General features: G+C 43.7%; 1 protein-coding gene across 1 annotated transcript in view; it reads left to right on the forward strand.

Moving 5' to 3' along the window:
* The window catches only part of EIF2A (eukaryotic translation initiation factor 2A), a 627,352-nt gene that overhangs the window by 108,141 nt on the left and 492,962 nt on the right, over window positions 1-26,249 (forward strand). Inside the window, exons 3-4 of the mRNA XM_069618378.1 lie at window positions 10,490-10,564; window positions 20,390-20,508. Coding sequence (XP_069474479.1) covers window positions 10,490-10,564; window positions 20,390-20,508 — 194 coding nt within the window. The remainder of the gene's footprint in view (window positions 1-10,489; window positions 10,565-20,389; window positions 20,509-26,249) is intronic.

Here is a 26,249-nt window from a genome sequence, read left to right on the forward strand (position 1 = left end):
TCTCGGGAGCTCCTCCAGGACGCGTCCTCCTACATGGCTCTCGTAGCCACGCCCCCCTTGATGGTGAACATCTTTTTGGCAGAAAGGCTGACGAGAGCCCTGAGAGGTTGCAGACCTCAAAAGCTGCAGCAAAGTCGTTGAGCGGTGCAGTTCGCCAACCTCTGCCTTTTTGTCCTAGGGGACCGCAATGGAGGGGAGGTTCCTTTCGTTATTACACTTCCTTTAGTAAATTGAGAGGAGCTGCAAGTCAAAGGGGCCACCGTGGCAGTTCCAGAGGTGGAAAACGGGGTACTCGAGGTGCCAAAGCCTCTCGGGCAGTTGCCTCCTTGCCCTCAGGCAATGCCGCAGCCGCTTCAGCTCAGTCATGAGGCCAGGCCCCATGGTTGGCCGGTTGGGGGAAGGCTGGCGCAGCATCTTGTAGAATGGCGTGCCGTTACTTCAGATGTGTGGGTTCTGGAGATCATAGCCCACGGCTACTGTCTTCCTTTTCGGCAGAGGCCTCACGACAATCCACCAGGGAATCTCTCTTTGAAGAGTCCGGGTACGCTCCTTGCGCAGGAAATAAAAGCCCTGCTGGAGAAAGGCGCCATAGAACTGGTGCCTGTTGCAGAGAGGAACAAGGGATGGTATTCCCCTTATTTTTTGATTTTGAAGAAAGAAGGGGGATTGAGACCCATCATGGACTTGCACGGTTTGAACAAACTCCTCAGGAAGGACAAGTTCAAGATGGTTACTCTCTCTCAAGTCCTCCAGGCCCTTCAACTTCAGGACTGGTTGGTGTCTCTCGACCTCAAGGACGCTTACTTTCATGTGCCGATCCATCCCAAGCACAAGAAATACCTGAGGTTCGTGGTTGGCGACTCGCACTTTCAGTTTCGGGTCCTGCCGTTCGGATTGACCTCCGCCCCAAGGGCTTTCACCAAGCTCATGGTGGTGGTGGCAGCACATCTCAGGAAACGGGGGATTCACATCTACCCCTACCTGGACGATTGGTTGATCAGGGCGAGCTCTCCCGAGCAAGTCCTGGATCATCTGTCCGTCACCTGCCACTCCCTCCACAAGCTGGGCTTCTCCCTCAACTTAAAGAAGTCGCACTTGACGCCAACTCAGCGGCTCCAGTACATCGGAGCAGTGCTCGACACTTCCTTGGGGCAGTGTTTTCCTCCCAGGTGAGGGCTCTTCACATTCAGCAGATGGTACACATGTTTCGACATGCCCAGAGTCTCCCGGCGTTCGAGTTCTTGAGGCTACTCTGCCTCATAACATCCTGCATTCTTCTGGTGACAGAGGCTCGACTGCGGATGAGATCTTTGCAGTGGACTCTGAAGATGCAGTGGTCACATTCCTCCGGCAGGATGTCAGACCCCGTTCAGGTGCTGCCCTCGGTCGCCCAGGACCTTCTGTGGTGGGCCGACAAAGGCAATCTGATGAGGGGGGCTCCATTTTGGCTCCCCTGGCCGGAGGTGACGATCGTGACGGACACATCCCTCACGGGTTGGGGAGCTCATGCCAACGAGTTGACAGTCGGCGGTTGTTGGTCTCCGTCGGAGTCCAGACTCCATATCAATCTGTTGGAGCTGAGGGCCGTCAGGCTTGCCCGCCGACAGTGCAAGGAAAGAATGTTCTGATTCTGACGGACAACACAGTGGCCATGCACTACCTCAACCAAAAGGGGGGGCAGGGTCACTTCCTCTGTGCAGGGAGGCGATGCAGCTCTGGTTCTGGGCCATCCAGCAGGAAATTTCGATCTCGGCAGTTCATCTGGCCGGAGACGAAAACGAGACTGCGGACACTATGAGCAGGCAGAGCACGATTTCTCACGAGTGGGAGCTGGCTCAGGAGATTCTCCTGGAGATCTTCGCCCTTTGGGGGACCCCTCAAGTGGATCTCTTCACCTCCAGTGTCAACCGGAAGTGCAAAAGGTTCTGCTCGCGGGAATTTCCTCCAAGAGGAGCCTTAGAGGGCACGTTCGTGGTTGAGTGGTCCTTCCCACTGCTGTATGCGTTTCCTCCAGTCCCTGTCATCCTGCAAGTGTTGCGGAGTTTATGGAGGTTCGGTTCCCGGATGATCCTCATTGCTCCGGCATGGGCCCTGAGGACGTGGTACCCCGGACCTTCTCGACTTGTCCATCTGCCCTCCACGTCGTCTTCCCTACAGAGACGATTTGCTCTCACGGGACGGGGGTCAGGTTCTCCATTCAGAGGTCGGATCCCTCAACCTTCACGCTTGGCTTCTGAAAGGTTGAGGTATAAGGATTGGGACCTCCCTGAAGACGTGATGGAGGTGTTGCTTTCGGCCAGACGGCCGGCAACAAAGTCCCTGTACCGTTGCCGTTGGAGAAAGTTCTGCGACTGGTGCAGGGTTAAGAATGTGGATCCTTTTTCATGTGACATTCCTGTAGTTCTGTCTTTTTTGCTTTCTTTGGCCCACAGGGGCCTGCAAGTGGGTACCATTAAAGGTTACCTGGCGGTGCTGTCTATATTTAAGTGCTCGTCTGAGAAGTGTTCTTATTTTAAAATCCCTTTAATTTCTCAGTTTCTGAAAGGGCTCACTAATATGTTCCCTCCGTCACCATTCCAGGTGCCCGGTTTGAACCTTGTTCTCAGGTTTCTAATGGGTGCTCCATTTGAGCCTTTACATTCTTGGCCTTTGAGACTGTTAACCCTTAAAACTGTATTTTTAGTTGCGGTCACTTCTGCTCGCTGAGTGAGTGAGTTACAGGCACTTTCAGTTAAGCCACCCTTCACTGTGTTTCATAAGGACAGGGTTTTGTCCTTAGAGTTCGTCCTTCCTTTATTCCAAAGGTGGTGTCGGAATTTCATTTAAGCCAGAAGGTTATTCTTCCAGCATTTTATCCTCCTTCACATCCTGGTTAGGAAGAGGAGAAGCTCCATAGGCTGGATCCCTATGAGAGCTTTAAGCTTCTACATTTCACGCATGTCCCGGGTCAGAGTGGACGATCAGCTCTTTATTGGTTACTCTGGAAGGCGTTTGGGACAAGCTATTACTAAGCAGACTTTGTCTCGATGGATTATCTTGGCAATTTCTGAATGTTACCGCTTGGCGGGTAAGGACCCTCCAGTAGGCTTACGGGCCCATTCGACTATGGGTATGGCTGCCTCTACTGCCCTGCAGAGGGGTGTGCCTATTCGTAACATCTGTGATGCAGCCACCTGGGCTTCGGTCCATACTTTTGTACGTCACTACTCCCTCGATTCTATCCATGGGCAGGATCTGGCCTTTGGCAAGGCGGTCCTTTACTCTGCAATTTGATTGGGCATTCTAAATTTGTATATTCTAAATTCTTTTCCCACCTCCTTACGTTGGTACTGCTTTGGGAGTCTGTCATAGATATGGAATACGTCGGAGCACCCAATCCCCTCGTAGAACAAGTTACTCTCTTACCTGGTAACGTTCTTTCAATGGGATGGTCCGACGACTTATTCCATATCGCTCCCTCCCTGCCTACCCTGCTACAGAATTTCTTATGCGATTGCAGCTTACGTTTCCGCAAGGCTTTCTATGGTCATACTGGCAGAAGATTGGTGCCACACGTTCTGGGAAAAAACTACAACTGAGGCTACGGGCGTCTTGCGTCCTACTTATTACATCCAGGTGACGTCGGCTCGACGGAGGCCCACGAGGACAGCGTATCGACGCAGGACGCAGAAAGATTTTCCGAAGCAGCACAGCTGTGGTGATTACTGTCATAGATATGGAATACGTCGTCGGACCATCCCATCGAAAGAACGTTACCAGGTAAGAGAGTAACTTGTTCTTCTCAATTAATAGACCAAATAATAGATTCAAGACACTTTAATACAGCAAAGCCTAAGAAAAAGGATTTCTCCTCCCTCAACTTGGGCATTACCAAGTCCTCCCCGAAGAGGAACAGAAAATCTTCAAAGCTCAATACATTTACAAATCCATATGAGGGTGTGACATGGTTTGAGAACATTACTAGTTATGGGATCAAAACACACGATTCAGACAAGTTTTCACATACTGTGCAGTTATACTGTTACATGGGAGGCCGAAAATCAAACCTAAACATTGATGGAGTCATCATCTTGCACACGCATTTTACTTTCCATCTACACTGTAGAGCATTTTCTGTTTTGTACACTGGTGGACTCTACTTGCACCTGTTGTGTTTATTGCTGAATTTTCACAATATGTTTTACTGGATCAAATTGGTGAATCCACAAACTTATGAACACTTACTTTGATTTCTGTGGTAAGTAGGAATTTTCAGCTCATATTGTAAATATGCGCCCTTGTGTGTTAATCATCCCTTCTGCGACAACTCGATTTTGTCTTTGTGCCAAAGATGAAACCAAAGAGTAAGGTCAATATTGACCTTAGAAGGCGCTAGCGGAATAATAAAACACCTAACCGCAAATCTCAGTAAGGCGACTTCTGAGGATCCAATATCATCTAATAATGGAGCAAATAGGTGACCCAATGGAAGTATAATCATACAAAATCACTGGCTTTTTAAAGACCAACCTGGAAGCATCCGCACTCAGGGCTAACTCAGAGTATTGCGGATGACATCCCCAAGCCATGACAATGATCCTTAAGTCAGTGTACATAGTTGGCCGCTAATTGAGAACAACAATTCGCTATTAAATATGTGCCGCTAATATGTGCCTGAACCTATGTGGCGACACGACTGGAGGCACTGATCATTTATTGGAGACACAAGAACCGTCACAGGCTTTTGAAAATATCGTAGGTATTAATCTACTTGCATCCCCAGACATCTCTAGTCTGAGAGAGGTCACAACCTCTACGGCAACTTCGGATAGTGAAATAGAACCGTTTACAAAATCAATACTCTCAACATTATTGAAGGGGGTTACAACCACCCACATGAGCACGATCGCTGCAGCGATTGACTGAGTGTTCCCCTCTGTTCGTCAATCGCCAAGGAACAGAGACCTTAATATTGTCCTTGCGACGGTTGTGGGCATCATTTTAGCAAACATTACCGACGCAGAAAAACTGAATTTAAGTAACACGTCCTGGGACTGCTATTCTATTCCGGCATCTACTCCACGCTCTGACCAGAGTTTGAGAAGGGGAACCACTGATTATGAATGTCCTACTACTGTCAGTGAGATCAATGTCAACAGGGAAGCAAACCTCCCCACGTAAGAAAAATCTGCGAGGGTCTCAGATGTACTAATTTTGGAGACACATACCTCACTAGATCTATCTGACCAGTCTGATTACATAGATGGGGATGTGTCTATTGGATGAACAAAAAAAAGGGAGAAGACAAAGAGGTAGGAGGAAAATAAAATATAAGGTTGAAAGAGCTGCAGTCCAGCCCACTGGGAATGTGGGTCACACAAAATAGTTGGACCCCAAAAAAAACCTTCATCTGATTTGGTTAACTTGATCTCCCCTAATCCTTGCCCTAGGAAAATAAATGATTCTTGCAATAAGGGAATGCCCCCTGAAAGACAGGTGGCATTGTCTCCCAGAGGAACCTTGGACAAGTGGGTGCACTTCAAGGAAGCCAATCTTCGCGATGATCAAAGAGAAGGAGGATCTGGACTTTCAATCTCAGGGACCTTTGTAAAACAGGTGGAAGAACATAGAAAGCCAATTGGTCCGACCTTTTAAAAACACAGGGATCTTTTGGAAACAAGGTAAATGGCGACAGTAAAGGGGCCCATGACCCAGGAATGCAACCCATCGGGAAATGGGTAAAATGTCTTGACATCAAGCCCACGATTGAAAGCCCTTTTGTGAATAGAAGCATCCTTTTAAATCTACTAAACCAAGTTCCCTCTTTAGAATCGATTGCAACGACAGACATTGACCATGTAGAATTTCCAGAGTTGGATTGCCAAAAAAAATGGTGACTGGTGGAGTCTGTTTCCCCCCTGGTTGTGGAACTTCTCTGTGCCAACTTTGAAATAATACATAGATTGTGATTCAATTTGATAATTAGCTGTAACCATCTGATGGTTTCAGAACCAACAGAGATTATTGCACCTAAATGGAGTATGGACTCTCATAATAAGAAGGGACATGGAACTGAAAGATCCAGCCTTCTTTCATGCATGATGAAGCCCTCTGCTATTAAACGAGGATGCCACCTTTTTGAAAGATGGATGCCGGGGAAAATTCCCCATCAAGTGTGGTTACAAGCAAGTGCAAAATTCTTTCATGGAACTCAAAGGGCTTCCGTTTGTTTCTGTGTGCTAAATTGGGTTTGAAAGAATTAATGAGTAATGCTATTTTTACTTTACAGGAAACGTTCTCTACCTCCACCTGTGATAGATGGGTATAACCTCATACATCAGTGAGCACGCACCCAGGGTAGAGGGGAGACCGGTGGCAGGCCTTTGCATTTGCGCCAAGTCAGATTTTGGCCTCACAAAATTCGAGGCAGGGCCATATTGTCCTTTTGTGATTTAGCGCAGTGGTAAAATTATTGCCCTCTCACTTAAAAGAGATATTAATAATTAATCTGTATGATCCCCCAGGGAAAGTGCACAGCCTAAAAATTAATTCAGTATGAGATAAAGGCCATATTAGATAATTGGCATGGCACCATGAAAGAACCCCATTCTATCGTCATGGGAGACCTTAATGACCAGAGCATTATTTACCCAGAATCGATTAAATCGGAGTTAAATGAAAATGGCTCTTATACTGCCTCGAAGAGCATCCACAGAACTGCTTTGGAGATAGACAAGAGGAAGCTAATCAGAGAATGGGCAGACTATCTTGCAGAGTTGATCTGAGGTTCATGGAAATGTCCAACGAGAAGGAAGATGTCAAGCTTTACACTTAGTCCAAAAGATGTGCCTTTACTCACCTAGATTACATCTTTGCCAATCACTTAATAAAAAACATATCATCAAATATGTGAGTCATAACGGGTTGAGTCACTGTGCCGTGCTTTTGTTGACTATACTACGATAAAGTAAAAGTTACCCGATAAATGGCTGATATGACGACAAGTTGCAATGGTAACAGATTGGAGTGGATGTATGGAGGGAGAGGAGGGCCCCACTTATATTCAATCTATTAGTAGTAGGATTCTTTGAATGAGTCATATTCAATAATCAAAATGTTTTTGCCTGGAACTGCCAGTCCGTAATGGTCCCATAGCACAAGGACCAGCAAAACTTGAAGTATCCAAAAACAAAGTAACTCTACTTTGTTAGGAATGGCGCTTCTCCATTAGCCCCATGCGTTTGCTGTTGGATTTATAAAATATTAGGTACGCCTAACAGTATTTATCAAAATTAAGTAATTGATTCAAAAAGTGTATCTCTTAAAGCAGGATATGTTTTATTCACATTCCTGAAGTTTTCCTTAAAATAACGTGATTGTGCACATCGACAAATGGGTTTCCATCTTGTATTGCCTATAATACACGAGTGCCAATGCATTTCGGATTAAACCTTCTTCAGGACGGTATTACGGCAAAATCAGTGTTACGTAACTCATATTATATTCATATCTTGTAGAACTTCAGACAACAAACCATAACATTTCAATTGAATCAATATGGAAACACATACCATATCATGTGTAGAAAACATTCATGCGCATAGGAAAAGAAAAACAAAATGGAAACACTGATTAGTTAGCTTGCAGAATGATGCATTCTGTCCGGAGATTTCAATTAATAAACTTGTCCTACCTGAGTCATGTTAAATTCTTGTCTATGTACGTGCCTGTACAAAGATGTATCTATAAGATAGAAAAACCAGGTGTCACCCTACTTCTAGTGTAAAAGAAGACCGCACAATGGGTCTATTGTGCAAGCCATTCTTACCGATCAGCTTCTGCTCGCGAGTCTTGTGAACGGAGAGAGCCGCTGGAAAGCGCCCTCGCGGCGGGTTCACTTTCCTTTTGTATGTAACCATGGAGACGGTACGAGGCGTCGTAGTCCAGCTGGAGTACGTACGCCTTGCGCCCCACCCCCGGGTGCAAGCCATGGGGCGGGGATGTCTCCATGGAAACAAACGCCTTTAGCAGGAATCAATGTACTCGTATTCTACATAAGTTAAAGAGCGTGCGTGTGATGTAACATGTATAAATGCGTGTATCAAAAAAATGCGGTATCATGGGAGGAAGATAGTAAGATTGTATTGTGCTCGGGGAACTAGGCAAGTTTCACCGCGTGAGTATCCGTGGGTGTAGTTAGTTGTGCATGGCATGTACAAAAGCTATACGTTGGTCACAATTGCAAGTCAAGCCAAAACAGGCCACCGGGTAGAGCACCCTTCGGTCCTAGTTGTGTAGTTAGAATATCATGAGTAACAAATATCTGTTCTGCGACTTACACCCATATAACATTACAATGTAACAAGCATTACAAAAAGCACATGAAATTAATTTCTTCGTTGAGCCCCCTTGGAGTCAAGGAGCTCAGGCGGTCAATCCAAAAGGATTCTCTGTGGTCCATCCTTTTCTGAAAGTTCTCGTGGATATCTCTTTTGGTTACCACTTCCAAAATCACAAATCGGATCTGAACCAGGTTGTGTTTTCTGTCATCCTAATGTCTCGCCACAGCTGAATTGGGGTTATTGTTCCTTATGCAGGACCTGTGCTCGTTCCATCTTGTTTAGGCTACCCTTAAGATTTGTGATTTTGGAAGCTGAAAGGCACTGCCGAATGTGCAATAAGGCTACGGAAAACAATTAGGCATGTCTTCATCCAATGTAACCATTATTTAGAGAATTAAAGGTGGAGCTATCGCCGTTTTATACATAACAGTACAGAGTTTGATTCTGATCAGTATTGAAGGGGCGGGGTGCACTGTCATTGCAATAGCGGCATTTCACATATGGAAAGAAGCTATAAAAATTATGGCGGCACAGGGAAAAGTAATATAGAATTGTTGTGAATATATAAGACACGACTGTAGCATAGCATTTTAGTTTATGCTTTAATAAGAAATTAAATGTCTTTCTTTTTTAACTTGGAAATGCCAAAGGGTTTTGCGGAACCATGCAATAAGGAATGTTTGTTTTTATGTCATTGCAATGGAATATGTTATAGAATGTATTGTCTTCATCTTTTTTGATCTTTGTCTTAAGCTAGTGTTGAAGATTGGGGTTTACTAACCAATAAAACAATTTAATTTAAATAAAAAGTTCCTACTGCCATTTCTTTCCCCCAATCTTAGACTTTTCAAATTCACCCCCATTTCATGGAGCTTCACAGTGGTTGTCTGCCAAACTGGCAACCTTAACAAATAATATATGTATTGGACCTCCCATTTAGCTGTTAAGAAACTGATTAAAGGACCACCAATGACCGATTTACAAAATGTATGCTTGGTACTCAGACTGCTAAATTCTCTGACAAGGACAAATGGTCATTCAGGACGTTATGAAGGTTTCAGAAGTAGACAAAGTTCCTTCTTAAGTGGCCTGAGCAGGAATTAGCAGAAGGCGTGTTTCACTTGGGTACTTGGTAGAGGGAGACACCTCTGAGGAAAGCCCCACCCTACAAGGGCCAGTGACTCTGGATCTCTCTCCTTACCCCTTGCAGGGACATGGTGAAGCAAACTGGAGACAAACTAGCTTGTGTCCTCTTTGTCTTCCGCCGTCAATGATTCGATCTGCGCACTGTACCCTTTGCTCTGCTGCTCTTGCCTTTTGCAGAATGAAGTGGACTTGAAGCAAGGCATGGGCATAGCTATGGCTGCTCGTGTGCTTTTACTTTATTCTGCTTGCCCTGTCAAATGCTTCAGTCTTTCCAATATAGTAGATTAAACGTACCAGGTGTTTTTTTGTTTTTCTTAACTATAGAGGCCTATTAGAGTACAACAGGTAGTATGGTGAGTTACTTGTACTTTGTTGCCTAGATAGTCCAGCACTATATTCTTATAAACATTTCTAATATTAAGATATGATTCCAATAATAGCTGGTTACATTTACAAGAATGTTTTATTTGCTTAATAGTTTGCCGCCTTTTTGAATATTTGCATTGTGTCCATTTGCATGCATTTGTGTACAAGATGGATACTCTAATGTAGACACACCTATTTCAAATGAAGAGGAAACACTTTCATACATTGTGAATTGTTGATTAATTCTGGCGTGTTCAATTAAGGCGATTTCCTTTGTGTTTAGGCTGAGATACCTTAGAGCGTCAGTGATATGCCCAGGATCTCGACGTGCTGGACATGCTTTAGGAGGGTAAAAAGATACTTTGGGGTCGAAAGACTCAAAATGTAACAGATCTGGCAGAACAAGACCTGAAGTTCGTGCACCCTGCTAGGTGAAGCTAGATCCCTGAGATTACTATAAGAAATGTTGTGCTTCAATTAACTGCAGCCTGCAGTGTGGAACAATCTTCCCAGCCCAAAGATCATTTTGAATAACCACAAAGATTGACATGAAGAATCCCTATATGTGTGAAAGCTAGCTTCTGTATCACAGATTGCCTTGAAATAAAGTATGAACTAAGATGTGTTGTGGTTCATTTTTGGATTTTATCTTTCAGGGAATCTGGAAAAAGCTGCAAAGTGTATGCATTTAGCAAAGATGGAAAATTATTTGCTTGGAGTAATGGAGAAAAGTAAGTTTTTTTTCTCTTTTGCACATTGGACTGAATTGCTGCTTTTATGATTAAATTGGTGACATGCTCAGTACGACCATAGTAATGTGAGCAAGTTGTGAAGAAAATAAGAAACGTTAAAGTCTCACTTTTTATTCCGTTTACATTTTTTATAAATGGGCCAAAGAATTTTAGTGAAACATTTTCTACACATTTCTCCACTCTGGTATTGTTTAAAGATGATCAATGTACATTTCTCCTTAAATAGAAAGTGTATATAATTTAATTAGGTTAATGTTCATATTTGATCTCCTCTGTTGGGTTGTAGTAGTTCTTTTGGTCCTAAGTACTCAAATTGCTGTGCTTCTAAATGGTGCAAGATGATTTTAAGTACTCTACCGTTGGTGAGCCGATGTACTCTTAAGGTATCCTTTGATGCGTGAATCCCTCGGTTCACTTAGCTCTTGACTCAATTCATGTATTCTTGACAGAAATCAGGAGTTGAGAATGTGTGCCAATTTCTAAGATTCTCCAAGATGCTTTTTATTGGAGCCCTTATTTTGTCCGTTTTTAATCTCGTACTTATGGATCGTTTTCCGACCCACCTCTTATTTTATATGCACATGGTAGAGTCCATGTTTTTGGGGTTATATATTTATTTTTTTCATTTTACACATTGTTAGCTGCAGAAAACAAATTATGCTATTATGTCGAAATTGGCAAATTATTACCAGATTTATTCACACTGGATACATTGAATTATTCACACTGGATATATTGAATTACCATGAGTGCGGTTTGCTTGGAGCAGAGTTCTCTTTGTGATCTGTGGTATTCTGTCACTAGGTAGTCCTTTTTTTCTCATGTGAAAAGACAAATCTATAAACACTAATAACGGAAATGCCTCTTTAAAAAGAAAAAACACTTTGCTGGAAAAATAAGTTTTGTTGGGGCTTGGGCACCAGATTCTTATTGCATGTGGTTATGGGACTCCTAATTTAGAGGCGAAAATCAATCCAGTGTCACAAGTTTAGTCATGATTTTTGAGCAATCGTGTTTTCCTGAAAAAGGCCTACCATGGTACATTTTTACAGATGGACACAAGGACATTATTTCAGTTGTATTACCAAAGTAAGATCGTTCATCCTTAATGGGATGCCTTATTTGACGTTACCCCGGTGTTGTTCTCTTTCTGCTCATTGTATGTTTAACGTTCAAAATTATTTTTAGTCTCTAATATTGCGAATGCTTTTTGATTGATCTATTCTTTTGCCTTTCTACTGGAAGTGAGATGTCCTTTTTTGAACCTATGGGAGTTTCTCAAACCTTTGGGAGTTTGTTAATTTTTACTTTTTATGGATGCATTGAGGTAATTTACAGAGCATAAAACATAATACGTTCCATGATATAGTTTCACTGTTGACTTATTGAGGAAAATATGAATGGGTCTTTTTATACAACGAGGATTTCATGTCTTTACATCTTTCCTTTTATTTCATTGTGTGGTTGTTTGTTTGTTTGTTTATTTATTTGTATAGCGCTCTTGACCCAGGGGTATATGTGCGCTTTGAACATCAGGTTACAGGTAACAGAAGGGGACAATAGTACAGTAGTAGTAAGGCATAAGAAGGTTGACAGGAAGGCAGTTAGTGCATAGATAATAGGCAAACAACATAGGAAACATTTGAACATTAGGTATGCATGCATACATACATGGTTGGTAGGTTATTTGTTGAGTAACTTTGTGAACTCATTGGTGCTGGCGCGTTGCTTTTTTAAGTGTACAAATGCGGAGGGAAACCTCCCAAGCTGACCTCCATTTTTTTTTATATCTGTACAACTGGACCTTAACACGCCCACATGTATATATATTTGTATAAATATGTAAGAAAAACAGTGCCTCTGCACTAATAATTATTACAAAGCTGCAAATACACACCAATGTGCAAACAACGAAGTTAAGATCTGTCCCCACAACTGGTAAGAGGGTGATGCTGCATCCTACTTACTGTGGTTTAAGAAAAAGCAATTCAAAAGGTGCTTTAGAACTGTTTGTTTAGATGGCCCTTTTGAAGATGTGTTGTGCAGCATTTTGGTATAAAGTTAAAGGCAAGGGGTGGTGTCGTTTATAAAATCTGTTAAATCCGTATTTTCTATAAGAATACAAAGACCTAATTGTTCTTTTCAAATGTATTTCGAATTGAACCGCTGAGTTCATAGTGCAACACTTTATATTTATTGTATTTATTTAATGAAAATTACAGGGAAAACAGTGCATTTCTGCCCCAAAAATGCGTACACAATTATTTTACGGTGATTTACGGAGTGGAGGACCAGTGTCCTCAACAATGCATTAGATGATGTGGAAATAAGACCAGATGATGCAGGGGTGGTAGAAACATGAACCAGGGCCAAGGAGTGGAATATTAATGTTTGTGGGTGATATTTGGAATTGTGTGCCGACGCTTGCGTCAGACACTGGTGCATTTTCAAGGCAGAGAAGTAATCTCCAGCATCATTTTATTCTAACATTGTGCGTGATAAAGGCGTTTGTATTTGAGTTGCTAATGGGGGTGTCTTAGAATATCGATCAATGCATTGTTACCAGCACAGATAATGTCAGCAGCATGATGACAGCATTCATGCCTCCTGGGTTGTGCAATCTGTTAAGTTTAATGAGATGCCACATCAATGTACTTGCATTCAGTAGGAATGTATACTCTTTAGTTTCACGGCCACATTATTATTGATGCTGGCGGAATGGGTGGTGGTTTAACTGACCATATATGCACTGTGGCCTCGAACAGAGATTTTCCAGACTTATTGGTGTAGGAAAATATTAATTCTATTAATGACCCAGAAGCAAGCCTTTTTCTTCATTTCTTTATTTAATCTCAATCAGCCAAGTTTCAAACTAATAAAATAAACTCTGAAACTAACCTATCTGTGATACTCTGGGAAACGTTTGTCATTAAAAGAAACGTGGTGACACATGATCGATTCTGCCAGTAACAGTCTTTGTAGATTAAAATGTCCCCATCGGGATCCTTCCCATCAACCCTCCTTTTAAAAAAATCTTTATTCATCATTTTGCAAGAGAACTGCCCACCTCCCATCTTGCTTAGGCCGAAGCCAGAGTCTACAGACGTGGGTTCACCTTATTGTATATGTGAGCTACAAGATGAGTTTTAACTTCAGTTGTCACTAGGAAGTGTGTAATGACTGAGTACCTTGACTCAGAGGGAAAAGCAGGAATGTAGCCCTTGAGTGTGTTTTAGCCTGTAATATAAGATGATTAGCAAAAGGATTAGCAAAATATTGATGGGGGCCTTCTTGTGTACCTAACTGGTCGAGCGTTGTAGAAACACCCTCCACAAATACATCCCCAAGCATACCCACCCCCAATGCCCCAAGGTGTGTTGAAAATTAGGTTCGAAAGTAATATGCAAGCCAGGTGTTTTATAGAGTGGTGAAAGTGGAAAATTAATCTGCAGAACATTTGACTGCAGTGGGTATTGCCTTCAAAGTACTATCCCATGGTTGCAGTACCCCCTTACACATTTTAGCCTCACCTCATGGCATCACCTCATGGCATGCCTGATGGTTTGACATCCTTTCCATAAATAATTGTGGGATATCATTGTGTTCTCCAAACCACCAGACGGCGTACTGCACCTGTGCTGCTTAACAATATTTCTCTACGTTTGGTGCTCTTAGGCCCCCAGATTCATAAGACAGTGCTGGATTATCGTAGGTAATGCTTGGGACCTTCACTATTATTAAGGTATTTAGCCCAGACATAGCTTCGGGAGGCAATGAAGCACTCCTAGAATGAATGAAACAGTGAGGGAAGCAGATATGCAAGGGAGCGGGTAGCTAACAACTCGGGAGGGTGAGGGCTGGCAATTTGGCAGCAAGGGTTCTACAAGCAACCACATGACGAAACGGTGAGGAGCAGATAACCCAGTCTCAGATAGAGTGTGGAGTGTGTGTTGACCTAGGTGTTGGGGAGTAGCCATTCCTTGAACAGAAGGGTCTTGGGCTCCTTACATAAATTTTATAAGTGAGAGGGTGAATCTGGTGTTGATGGGAGCAGGTTCCAGAGTCTTGAGGAGCATGCTGAGTCGGCCTGTCTTTTGGTTCTTTCCTTCCTGCACTGGCTGAGTCCAAGTCTGCACATGTCCTTACTCCTGGTGGACCTTAAGCCTTCGGAGATGCTGAGTTGCTCAGTGAGGTAGCTTGGGGAATTCAGGACGACAGCCTTGTAGATTATGCAGCAGGATTTGAAGATGATACATGCTTGCAGCGGGAGCCAGTACAGTTTGATGAGGGACAGGGTGATGTGGTTGAATTTGTGGAGTATTTTGAGGAGTTGTGCTGCAGCATATCGGACATATCTCGGAGGTACCAGGGTAGTCGCCGAAAGGCCTTACAAAACAGCATTGCCACCATCCAGGTAAGAGAGGGGGTGAGGTCAAGACTCGGACAGCAGATTCCTTGTCATGGGCTGTTTGAAGGAGAGATGTGTGTTGATGTCTAACCCAAGGGATTCGGTGCAGGTGGCCTTGTTTTGTATGACTGCAGTAGATTGAGGATCATATATTTTGACCATGCTTAAACTTTTTGTGGGCAGACAGAACATTTTATTATGTATTGCCATATGGAGAATTATCATTTTTTAATAACTTTATTTAAACAGTTGCGGTATACAACATAGATAGCTTGATGGAACATATTAGTACATTTGGCATTTAGTAATCAGACAAGTGGCTCTCCTCGGGCAGGGGTGTGGGGGTGAAGGTTCTCGATATGCGGTTGTCTTCAGGGAGAGTCTTTTTGTCTGTGGTTGATGAGTTTGGGCTGGGTAGTCCTGTTCATAGTCCAGGACTAGTGTCCATATGTTAGTAAAATGGTGGAGTGTCCCTTCTTTAATTGCTGTGACCTTTTCTGCTACCAGGATATCCCTGATCTTAACCCACCAGAGTTGTAGCAGCGGGCCATCCTGTGTTTTCCATCTATGGGCGAGAGTGATTTTGGCTGCTAGGAGGAGTTGGGTGATTAATCTTGCTTAACTTTGCTGTCGCACCGGTTCTGAGGTAGATCTCCGGGAGAAGTGTCCCTAGTATTATCACCGGGCAGTCCCACCACATGTGAAAGTTGGAGCCGGAGGCCCTGTTAGGCAAGAATTTATGTAGTAACCCTGTGGGAGACTACACAACCCTTGTTCTTTTGGTATTAGATAATCCACCAATTGCCTGTACTACACAAGTTGGTAGTGTGACTGAGCAGCCAGGCTTATCACAAGAGAGAGAGTGTGTGTAGTAGGCCATACCCATTAATATTTTATTTTCGAGGAGTCTGTGATGTAAAAGGGCACATATACTATGAAAAATAGGAATCACAGACTTCCTTCTACTCCTGCGTTATCGTGACTCTATGTAGTCGGTACCAAGCTAGTATCTAAGAGTTAACAATTCGTTTTCCTCTTGTAGACCAAAACAACACAATTTTATGAATATAACAAGGAACTGTATTTTATTCATTTGTGTATCAAAGTTCCTGTTTTTCCAAAAAGTTTCCTTTCTCAACTTAAAAAACATGTAACATATGACAAAATCACATTTGACACAATTACTTTTCACACATTTGTTCTGGGTTAGTTATAACACATGGCATCCGCAGTATGCCATAGAGTAGCAACTACTCTATCTCAATAATTACAGAAGTTCATTTTGTTGATCGGACTTCTTACACAGAGTAACATATAAGGGGATTAAAAAAAACAGAATAATCGCATGTACAGTTGTTGACACAAGGAAAGACAGGCATAGTTTATTCTTGTCTAAAGCATCTAGACTGATGTCATTGGATGTTTGTTAAAGGCCCTAATCCTTGTTTTTAGAATTTTTTAGAGCTCCTCTGCTATACCCCCTTTATTATCTCTGAGAGGTGCTAACTTCCTGTCACCTCTATTGAGTTTGTGGTTTTTGATGGATGTATAGACAAATATAATGTCGACGCAGTGCGCTTCGGCCCATTCGGTGGAGATGGACCACATCCAAACTTTGTGGTCTTGTCGTTTGTAACTGGGCCTTCGTCAGGACAAAGATGGATAAGCTTGGATGGTCCTAAGTCTTTTAACCCCAGGTTAATTTACAATCTTGTTCAGTGGACAAAGCAGAGACCGGGTGTAGTGTAGAGGTGTCGCCTAATCACGCTGCATATCGGTACCTTTCCCTTAGTTCTTTTCGTGTAGTGATTCACGTGCATTAATTTCAGGAGTCTCTCATGCGTTGTCACCCAACTCCTATTGTTTCTTTTCTAGGAACACCATATGGTCTTGTATCACCCTGTGGTAGTTCACGTGGTGGAATCAAGGGTAGCTGCAGTTCATCGTGTTAGTATTTTGGAAACGCCTGCTATTTCTCCTTAGTACCTCTGGGTCCTTTCTTTGCACCGGACATCCACACGTCTGTTTCCTACGGAGGCGATTACCCCATCCGCACCCCAGCCAAATCGCGTGAAAACTCAGCGCGTACCCCGTCCGCACCCCAGCCAAATCGCGTGAAAACTCGGCGCGTACCCTGCCCGCACATCAGCCAAATTGTGTGAAAAATCAGCACGTACCCAGTCCGCACCCCAGCCAAATCGCATGAAAACTCAGCACGTACCCCGTCCGCACTGAGTTTTCTCGCGATTTGGCTGGGGGCGCTGTATGCTGGTCTAGGGATGGCATAGGGGCTTGCGCTGTGTTGGGCATTTTACTTACTTTTTACTGCACGTGGGGGCGTTAGTAGCACTGCTTGATGATCCTTGCACCACGGCTAGTGATGCCTCAGTAAATCCATGAATACGCGTTCCGCGCAATAGTTTCTTTGCGCCATGGCTGGCACACGCTCCTTCTCGGCGCGCATCGCTTGAACCTTTTCTGCGCTGGATTCTATGAACCAGGGCCCAAGTTTGAATCAACCAACTTTGAGCACAGACTCTGTGGAATGAGCCCAATAACTCAATCACTAATCCTAATGTTGGTTTTATATTTGAAGAGAAGGTTTACTGGAGGACGTGTTAATTTTTGATTATATCTGTTAATCTCCATTATGTTTTGTTTCAACCAAATTTTATTGAGACTTCAAAGAAATGACCACAACAGCTGATCATGTTTTCAGTACAGGCTTAAATCTTCAATTGTATAAACTTAAGTAAACAAAAATACTATCTCCATCTTTATCCCAGCCTCCTTTCCTTACCCAAAATTCAAATATTGTTGTCTTTGGAAAATTAAATATGCGCTAATATAGAAATGCATCAACGGAGGATTCTACAAGTAAAATCATTCCATTCCAAAGCCCTGAGCCTATGCCGGCACATCCATCTATTAAAGGGGTAGTTCACTCTGAAATGATATTGTTTAAAAAGATGGGCCATATTCAAAAATATATATATATAACAAATATTTTTCAAGAAAGTTCCTATGTAAAATTTTAAGGAAATGACTCATTTTAAGCACTTGGAGGCATCCATTTTGTGAAATAATGAGCCTCCTGTGCTTAAGTTAAACTCTACTCTTGCGGCAACAATAAAGCAAAAGCCCTCTACTGGGAGCTTTTTCTTATTACAGCCAGAGAGCAGAGAATTCTGTCAGCCCCTGCATGTGTTCCAGGTGAGGTTTTTTTTTCTGCTTGTCTGCTTTCCCGAGCTCTGTCGGCCCGGAGGAGCCCAGGAGACTCAAAGCGAAAGCACCAGCAATTATAAATGCAGCAGGGAGCCCGGGAGACTCAAAACCAAAGGTGCAAATTATGAATACTTTGCTGGACGCCGGCAGAGTACATAATTGCTGTAACATTTGTTTCAGTTCCCCATGCTCAGGAAACTTGAAAACAAAGACACTGCAATTATGAAAACTCGGCCGGCAAAGTATTTATAATTGCTGTGCCTTTCATTTTATGCTTTCTGTACTTCCCTGTGCTTGGGGAGCACAGAAAACGTAAAATGAAAGTGAAGGCATTTACTGTGGCAGCCTCCCCTCTTCATGTTAAGCACTGCTCTCTTTGCAGTAAGCAAAGCTCCCAGTAGGGGAGCTTTTGCTTGATTAGTGCATCGAGAGCAGAGCTTAACATGATCAGAGGATGCTGCTGCTTTTACAAAATGGATGCCCCCATTTCAAGACTTTGAGCCTCATTTCCCCAAAATGTTACATAGGAACTTTCTTTACACACATTTTTTATATATATTTTGATTATGGCCCATATTTTTAAACAAAACTATTTTTGAGTGAACTGCTCCTTTAAGTCCAATTTCATGAATGGCGACCAGATGGCATTGACATAAAAAGAAGCATTATATACATCACTAGTGATTGTATTTCACGGTTAAGAGGTGCCAGACTCTGGTAAAATGCATTGCGTTCAATGGTAAATCTTGTTTACTCCAAAATTGTGGTATACACCATCTTTAAGCTAGCAGACGTTTGGAAGCTAAACTGGGACCCAAACGATCCTAAGCAATGTTTTTTTCTGGACTATAGCCTAGTAACAGGTAGGCTGTGGTAAAGGGGATAGGAAGCCCCCTTATCGCTGAAATGATATATCGAATGTGAAACCAAAAATGTTGCAGAGCGCAGCACTCCAAACATACATGAAAATAGGACCCTCTGTTCCCACATCGCATCCAAGAGAGGACTGATCTGTGAACATACTGTTGATCTAAGTAGCATAGTGTGGCAGGACCATCAATGGGAAAGTTTGAATTGTACATCCAGGGCTGGGACCAATATCGTTGCTGTGCGCAATCCCTTCCAGAATCTCTCAAAGTCCTGTGCAGTTAGTTTGCTAAATCCCTCTGACATGCAGGATGTATTTTTTGGGACCTAATTGTATTGTGATGATCAATATTTTATATAAACTAGAAATGAAACCTTGTTTGAGACAGCTCCTTTTGAGTCTTTTTGATAGGACTGTTGAGTGTAGAACCACCTCATCTTTTATATTAGTACACTGAGCAGTGTCTAAACTGGAAATCCTGGTATCTGGCTTTGCCTTCTTAGCCAAAGTCTGCCTTACGTTCCATTAAATTATTTGACTCCGCCATGAAAGAGAGTCCCAGTTTGCGAAAATCTTCCCACTTGGAATTTGTGTGTCTCTAGACTCAGGGTAAATGATGCATTTTTAAGAATGAGCTCAAATGGAGTGGGAAATAATGATGGCTGGTGCTCTGTTTACATCCCCCCCAGAGAGATTCAACTTGGAAGATTCATGGTCACCAAACCAGTATTTTCTATAATCCTGTTTTAGCACCAAGATTATTCAAGCATGAAATCCCTGCAATGACAATGCAAACTAATTATAAAACAATCTTAAATACACAGAATGTCCTATGACACTTTAAACTTGATTTTAAAAACATCCCTTAATTTGTGTTCCCTCATTAACCCCTTCCCCCACCCCTTTGTTCTTCCACACCTATACCACACTTGGTTCTTGGGCCACTGCGTTCCCAGATTTGACTTTTTTCAAATGCCAGGTGGTATGGCCGTTTGTTGCATATGTACATGACCCATGTCCTCTCCTCAATCAGCTATTATGCCAGCAGAATCAACAGATATTATAATGCAGTTAAGTTACCATAGAACCTTATTTTAAGAAAAATGCCTCTCTTCTATTGCCTCCAATTGTCACTGTAATATTTTCCCTCTGTTTTTGAAAGTCTTTTTCTTCAGGCTGTTCCTTGATATTTTGTTTGTTGTAGAACATGAATTTGCAATGTGAATGCTGGGTGTTATGATGGCTTGGCTTTTAATTAACTCGTGCAATCTCTCTGAACTAAAATAACTTTTTCTTCCTTTAGAATAAACATTGTGAATGTTGCTGATGGCGCACTGCTTCACTCCTTTGATAACCCGAAGGTCGTTGGCCTTGAAATCTCCCCAAAGAACAGTGTCCTTGCTACTTGGCAGACCTATGTTTGTAAGTACCTGTTGATTAAGTTGTCTCGTTTAAAATACGTTTGTAAAAATCGATATTTTAAAGGCAATAGTACGTTTGTGTAGAAAACTGTGAGTAAACTCTCAAGCCGCGTGGCCATTTGTCAGTTATGCAAGCAATGAGCATTGAATTTGTAGGTGCATAGTAAATTGTAAATTACGTGGAAAAACAAACAGCTTGCTTGTCAAAGTGGAATTGCATCAGATGGGCTTTGGTTCCTTGCCGCTTTACACAAAGCAGCATGCGGCCTTAGTCTGATAAACAAACAAGTTCCTCTAATCCTGTACATTTGTGGCGTCCGGTTTGGAATGCGTTCAGCCAACTATTTGCTCCACGCACGAGTTTTGTCTCGTGTTCTGAAGTTTAGCCACGTGATAATCCTTAAATGCTTTGTTTTCTGATGCAACAGCAGTCAAAGCTTTTTTTTAAAGTGTATGCAACTGATGCACTAGCCTTTGCATAGGGAGAAAGCTGAACATTATCCAATATGAAATCTGGGGAAAGGTTAATGGTGCAACCAGATTCATAGTACAATCCCTTTCATCCTTGCATGCCACCGATGTGCAAACACTCGACATTTTGTATAGTATGTATTTTCAGTCAAAGTGGCCAGTAGACTAAGTTTATCGTGCCTGGCGATCGCAGAGGATTTGATGTCCTTAAAAGTGCTCAGCGTGATTAACCAAATTATTAACAAAAAGAAATACCATTTTAAATTGCTCAGAGACTTTGTAGGGTAAGAGGAGGGGATTCCATCGCCATAATTTAAATTTAGTTCCAATCTGGTGCTAAATGAGCTCGGGTGGCGGAGTTATGTTTGCTAAGCACTCTGCCTTTTCAACAGCACAATGGCAGGAAAGCGGGTCACAAAACGGAAAACCTCTTCTAGATCCCTTTTCAGTAAATTCTCACTGATTATAGATACAGAGAAAGCTGCCCCCTCCTCCCCCCACCAGCAGCTTCAGAAATGTGTATTTCTTTACATTATCAAACAGGAAAACGATAGATGTAACCTTCGGGGCAATACACTTTCATTTAGACTTTACTGAGTAGTAATTCTGCCACTGTAAGGTATAGGGCCATACACATCTATATCTATCTTCCTGTGGCAACCAGGAGGAGGACTTGGAACAACGGCATACATGTTTTCTAAGGATTTTTACTAAACATAAAAGAACTTTTAACTTGCCCTATTTCCATGAGGGAATTTCCTACCTATAAACTAAAACTAATGGTGCTTGCCAAAGAAAGAAGTCCTTGGTCCAAAATCCTATCCATCTAATCTGGCCCTACCACTTTGGAAAACTGAACTAAAAGAGAGGGCGGAGCAATGACCTCTACCTTCAGCTTCTGCCTGGCCCTATCACTGGGATGGTCTGTCGATGGTTTCAAGTTCATAACTATCAAAACAAACACGTTCACAGCTGTCTTGCAGGCTTTGTTAGTCCAAATAAAAGTTCCCCTGTATGATTTCCTCTTCCTCCGGAAACGTTTTTTCTCAAGACCTCACCAGGTTCCCTTGTAATACAGTTCTCTTTATCACAGCCTTGTGCTCCTGGAATCCCCAAAGTTGTACAGCCCTACAGCGTTCTGGCACACTTGGTTTCTCTCAATTCCCGTAATGCGCACACAGGGATTTTGCTCACTCAGGATTTCTCAGGCTCCCACAACCTTGTCGGCTTTCCCAACCTTGATACAAAATGTTCGTATTTATTTCACTCTGCTTCACCTTGGACGCTTGCCTGATTGGGTTTCTCAGGTTCCCTTAACCTGGTCGGCTTTCCCAACCTTGATTCACAATGTTTGTACCTTTCTCGTTCTGATGCACGTGGGCACCTGCCCACTTGGGTTTCTCAGGCTCCCATGACTTTGTTGGCTTTCCCAGCCTTGCTTCAAAGTGTTTATACCTCCCAGTGGTAGTCTCTCTGTGGGAGCGTTTGCTTCCTGGTTGCTACTTTTCTTTGCAGCTAATGTCTTTTGGGCATAGAGCTCAGGGAACCAGACTCTCCCCGCGAGCTGGTCACAATGTCTGTTACTGGCTCTGAGCCCACCACAGTGTGTCGTGGTCACACCACCAGAGTAAACCGGTAGTTTTTGCATTTGTCTCTTCCCTCCTCTTCCTCTGACCTGGACTTCGAGGTTGGGGGAAACGCCAGCATTCCGGCATCTGGCTAGCATTGGGGATCGCTTTGCATGCTGCAGCTGGCTCCACGGCCCATTGTGGTTCCGCCCCTTGAGGGCAGAGAGGTAGAGTTGCAGATCCTCCTGCGAGTGGGTACGCCTCCATTTGCACAGCAGCCGACACATTTCTGTTCAGAGAGAGCGTATGAATGGCGTGACCCATGGTTGACGATTCTGAGACTTAGGGGTGAAAGTAAGTAGTGAGAGGAGAATGAGTTGTATAGTAGGGATTGCAGGCTGGAGAAGGCAGTGTTGGTGGAAGAGGTATCGGATGTGAAGAGGGCGAGTAAGAACTGTAGGCCGAAGAGAAAGGGGGAATGGCAGAAGGTTTAAATTTCCTTTTAGTAATAGGTGAAGCAAGTGGGGAGGAAAAGGTCAGTGGGTGGAAAGGAGATGGTGGTGGAAACAATTGAGTGATCAGATATGGATGGTGTGACAGTGTATTAGTGGCTGAGAGAGAGGTGGTGATGAATAAGAGATCCAAAGAGTTACTCCCTGTGTGGGTAGGTAGGTTATGGACAGAGTGGAGAGCATGGTGACTAAGACCAGACTGAAGTTCAGATTTCTGAAAAGTGGTTGGAGAGGAAAGGTTAAGGTCACCCAAGAGCATTAGGTGTTGTTTAGTGGAAAAAGAATCAAGGAGATGCCCAAGGTCATAAAAGAACGGTAAAGTGGGACCAGGTGGGTGATAGATGGAGATGATGTGAACCGAGTGAGGCAGAGCAATAGTAGAGCTGGTCAATTCAAAAGAGGTAGGAGAGGACGTGGCATTGGAGATTTGTGACACATTGAGGCGGAAAGAGAGTAGGTCTCAGACGCCTCAACCTCTGCCATTCAGTCGAGGAGAGTGAACAAAGGTTAGTTTGGAGTCGTGTAGGGCTGCCAGAGTGGCAGTATCAAGTGGAGAAATCCAGGTTTCAGTGATTGCATGAGGGTCTAGGGGCAGAGAGCTGGAGTGAAAGTAGTCAGTGATAAAGGACATTTTGTTGCATACAGTCTGAGCATTCCAGAGTGCAATGTTCAGTTGTGATGTTAGGAAGAGAAGTTGAGTCTCGGAGCAAGAGAGACGAGGTGTATAGGTGTTAGAGGAGGTATGGTTAGCTTGTCGGCTTTGTTTGTTAGAAAGCGAGGGACGAGAAATGGACTAGTGGGAGTTTCAAGTTGTGAGTTTTATAATAGGGATAGGAAAGGAGTAGGTTGAAGGAGGACTGGACAAAGCATAGGGAAAGGTGAGTAGGAGGAGCAGCAGGAAGAGCAGGAGTGGATGCATTATAGGTTAGTAGCACAGTGTAGAGCGATAGCACAGTAATTTGGAAGCTTTGGGTACTCACTGGTGCAAGGAACTAATTGTGGCAACAGTAAAGACAGACACAAGTGATCACAGTTCAAGGGTGTTTATTGAACTTTATAATGGGTGAGATAAACACCTAATCTAAACCTAAATCTTAGATGAGAGCAAGCTACGACCATCCAGTAATAATAAGGCAGTCCTAGTGATGTCGTGTCAAAGAAAGAGGGCCTATACTATGAAAAACCTATTGCCAATCCTTACTACTAAATTACAAAAAGAGTGTGGGATAATGTTCACCAGAAATGAAGAAGTGTTCACAAAATAAGTCAGGATGGTATGGCTGGGTCTCCCTTTGTTACGCTCACCTGGCTCCCACAGAGGCGTCGATCGGAACTGGACAGCTGCGGTCTCCACCATTGTGATGCGTAGGGCTGAGATGACGGACTGGACTGGCCCACCTAGCTTCGTTTGCTTGGCCCATAGGAATATTGTTCTGCAAATGGAGAAAGGAAATTAACCACCCGTGGAGTTGAGCGTAAATCCCCCCACCCCCTCTGTTCTCCCCACAGATCACCTTTGATGTCCCCTCTTATAGTCTCACCTGATGGTATGAAAAGATGAGCTCTCCATCCTGCATTGAGCGCAGGGGCGCATTGATAACCAGTTGCTTCACTGGCTCGAAGGAATTGGTGAGTTCCAGAACAATATTGACTCCGAGATTCCCGGTAAGACGCCGTAAGTATAAAGTTCGTAAGAGTTCAAATGCCGGACTTTCACTCTTGTTCGATTCCTTGCAGGTTGCAGCTTGACCCTAATGAAGAGTTCCTCGTGGCAACCGGTAGTATTCTGGTAAGGATTTGTATTTTCCAACACAGTTCGATAAAATAATGTCAATATGTAACCTATTGCTTTCTCCCTTATTCAGGTGCTGAGAGAAAGTATGAAGTCTTGGGGAATAATACCTCCGGAGGTAAAATCAGGTAAGTCTATTGTGGTGAGGAGGGTTCCCCTTGTTAGTCCCCTTGTTTCACCTTGCTGTCCTTTTGTTGCCCCTTAGGGGCTGGGGTTCGGCGAAGATGCAGTGGAAGCTGCGCCGACCCGTTAAGAGGAATAGTACCCCCGGTGGTAAAATCAGGTAAGTCTATGGGGGGGTAACTAATATTCCTCTGTGTTTTCCCTTGGCTCACCTTGCTGTTCTTGTCTTCTCTTTAGGTGCCGGAGTGCGGCGGGAACATGCAGGAGGATGCGGTGGAATGTGAAGATGCTGCGAAGGCCGGTGAGTTCAGCGCGGCGCTGCAGCAGGCGAGGCAACGCGCATAAAATAACTTCTTTCTTCCAGCTCGAAGGCGCGATGGATCGGGAATTCAGGTAAGGATTAAAGGTATTGCTCTTGTTCTAACCTTTTCTCCTTCTTTCTCCCTTTTTCTAGGAGCTCCAAACTCGAGGCGGGCGTGGCAGAAGGCTGGATGCAGACTTGCAGTCACAGTGAGCGTTACGCTGCTGGATGCAGAATAACGCGAAGCGTGTGCTGCTCTTCTGGCGTGGTTTAAATTGCCCCCAAAGCAGTCCCAGGTAAGTATTCCTCCCCAGCCCCGCCCAAGTAAAAAATAGTCCCTAAGTAAAGTAGTCCCTTCCAAGCCTCTTTTGCCTTGGAGCTCTTGCAGCATGGTCTGCATCAAGTAAGTTTGCAGCATGTTCTGCATCAGGTAAGTTTTAATCTATGAGCCTGGCGCCTATGGCGCCAGGAGTGACTCTCCATATGAGCCTGGCGCCATAGGCGCCAGGACTGGACCCAAATAGCCCCTAGCAGGGGTTGTTGGGCTTGCTTAGGATAACTTGATGCCTGCTTCCGGGGTTGCTGGACGTGGTCTGGGTCCCTGGGGGTAGGCATCATTACACCCTTCTCCACGTTTGAAGCACAGGACAAGACGGGACTCTTGAGCACAGCACACTCCCTGACCTCGTCAACACGAGGTTCACAGTTCAATCATATCAAAACCTTCAGAGGCTAAGTCTCTTTCCTGTAAAAAGTCTTTTGCCTTAGAAGGAGTGCTGATTCAGAATAATAAACAGACGTTCTCTCTGTGATCTTGCACTTTGGGCGATTGCTCTTTGTCCCTCAGGATCTTCTTCCACCGGGCTAAGATCCTCCTCGCAGTTTGGGCCTCCCTCCTTCGGGTTCACAACAGCCTTTCCTTAACACAGTTCATGTATTGCTTCCACAGTTTGTTTTACTCATTTTCATCAGAAA

Source organism: Ambystoma mexicanum, chromosome 10, assembly GCF_040938575.1.
Source record: "Ambystoma mexicanum isolate Mex_15411 chromosome 10, UKY_AmexF1_1, whole genome shotgun sequence".
Classification (NCBI taxonomy): Eukaryota; Metazoa; Chordata; class Amphibia; order Caudata; family Ambystomatidae; genus Ambystoma; species Ambystoma mexicanum.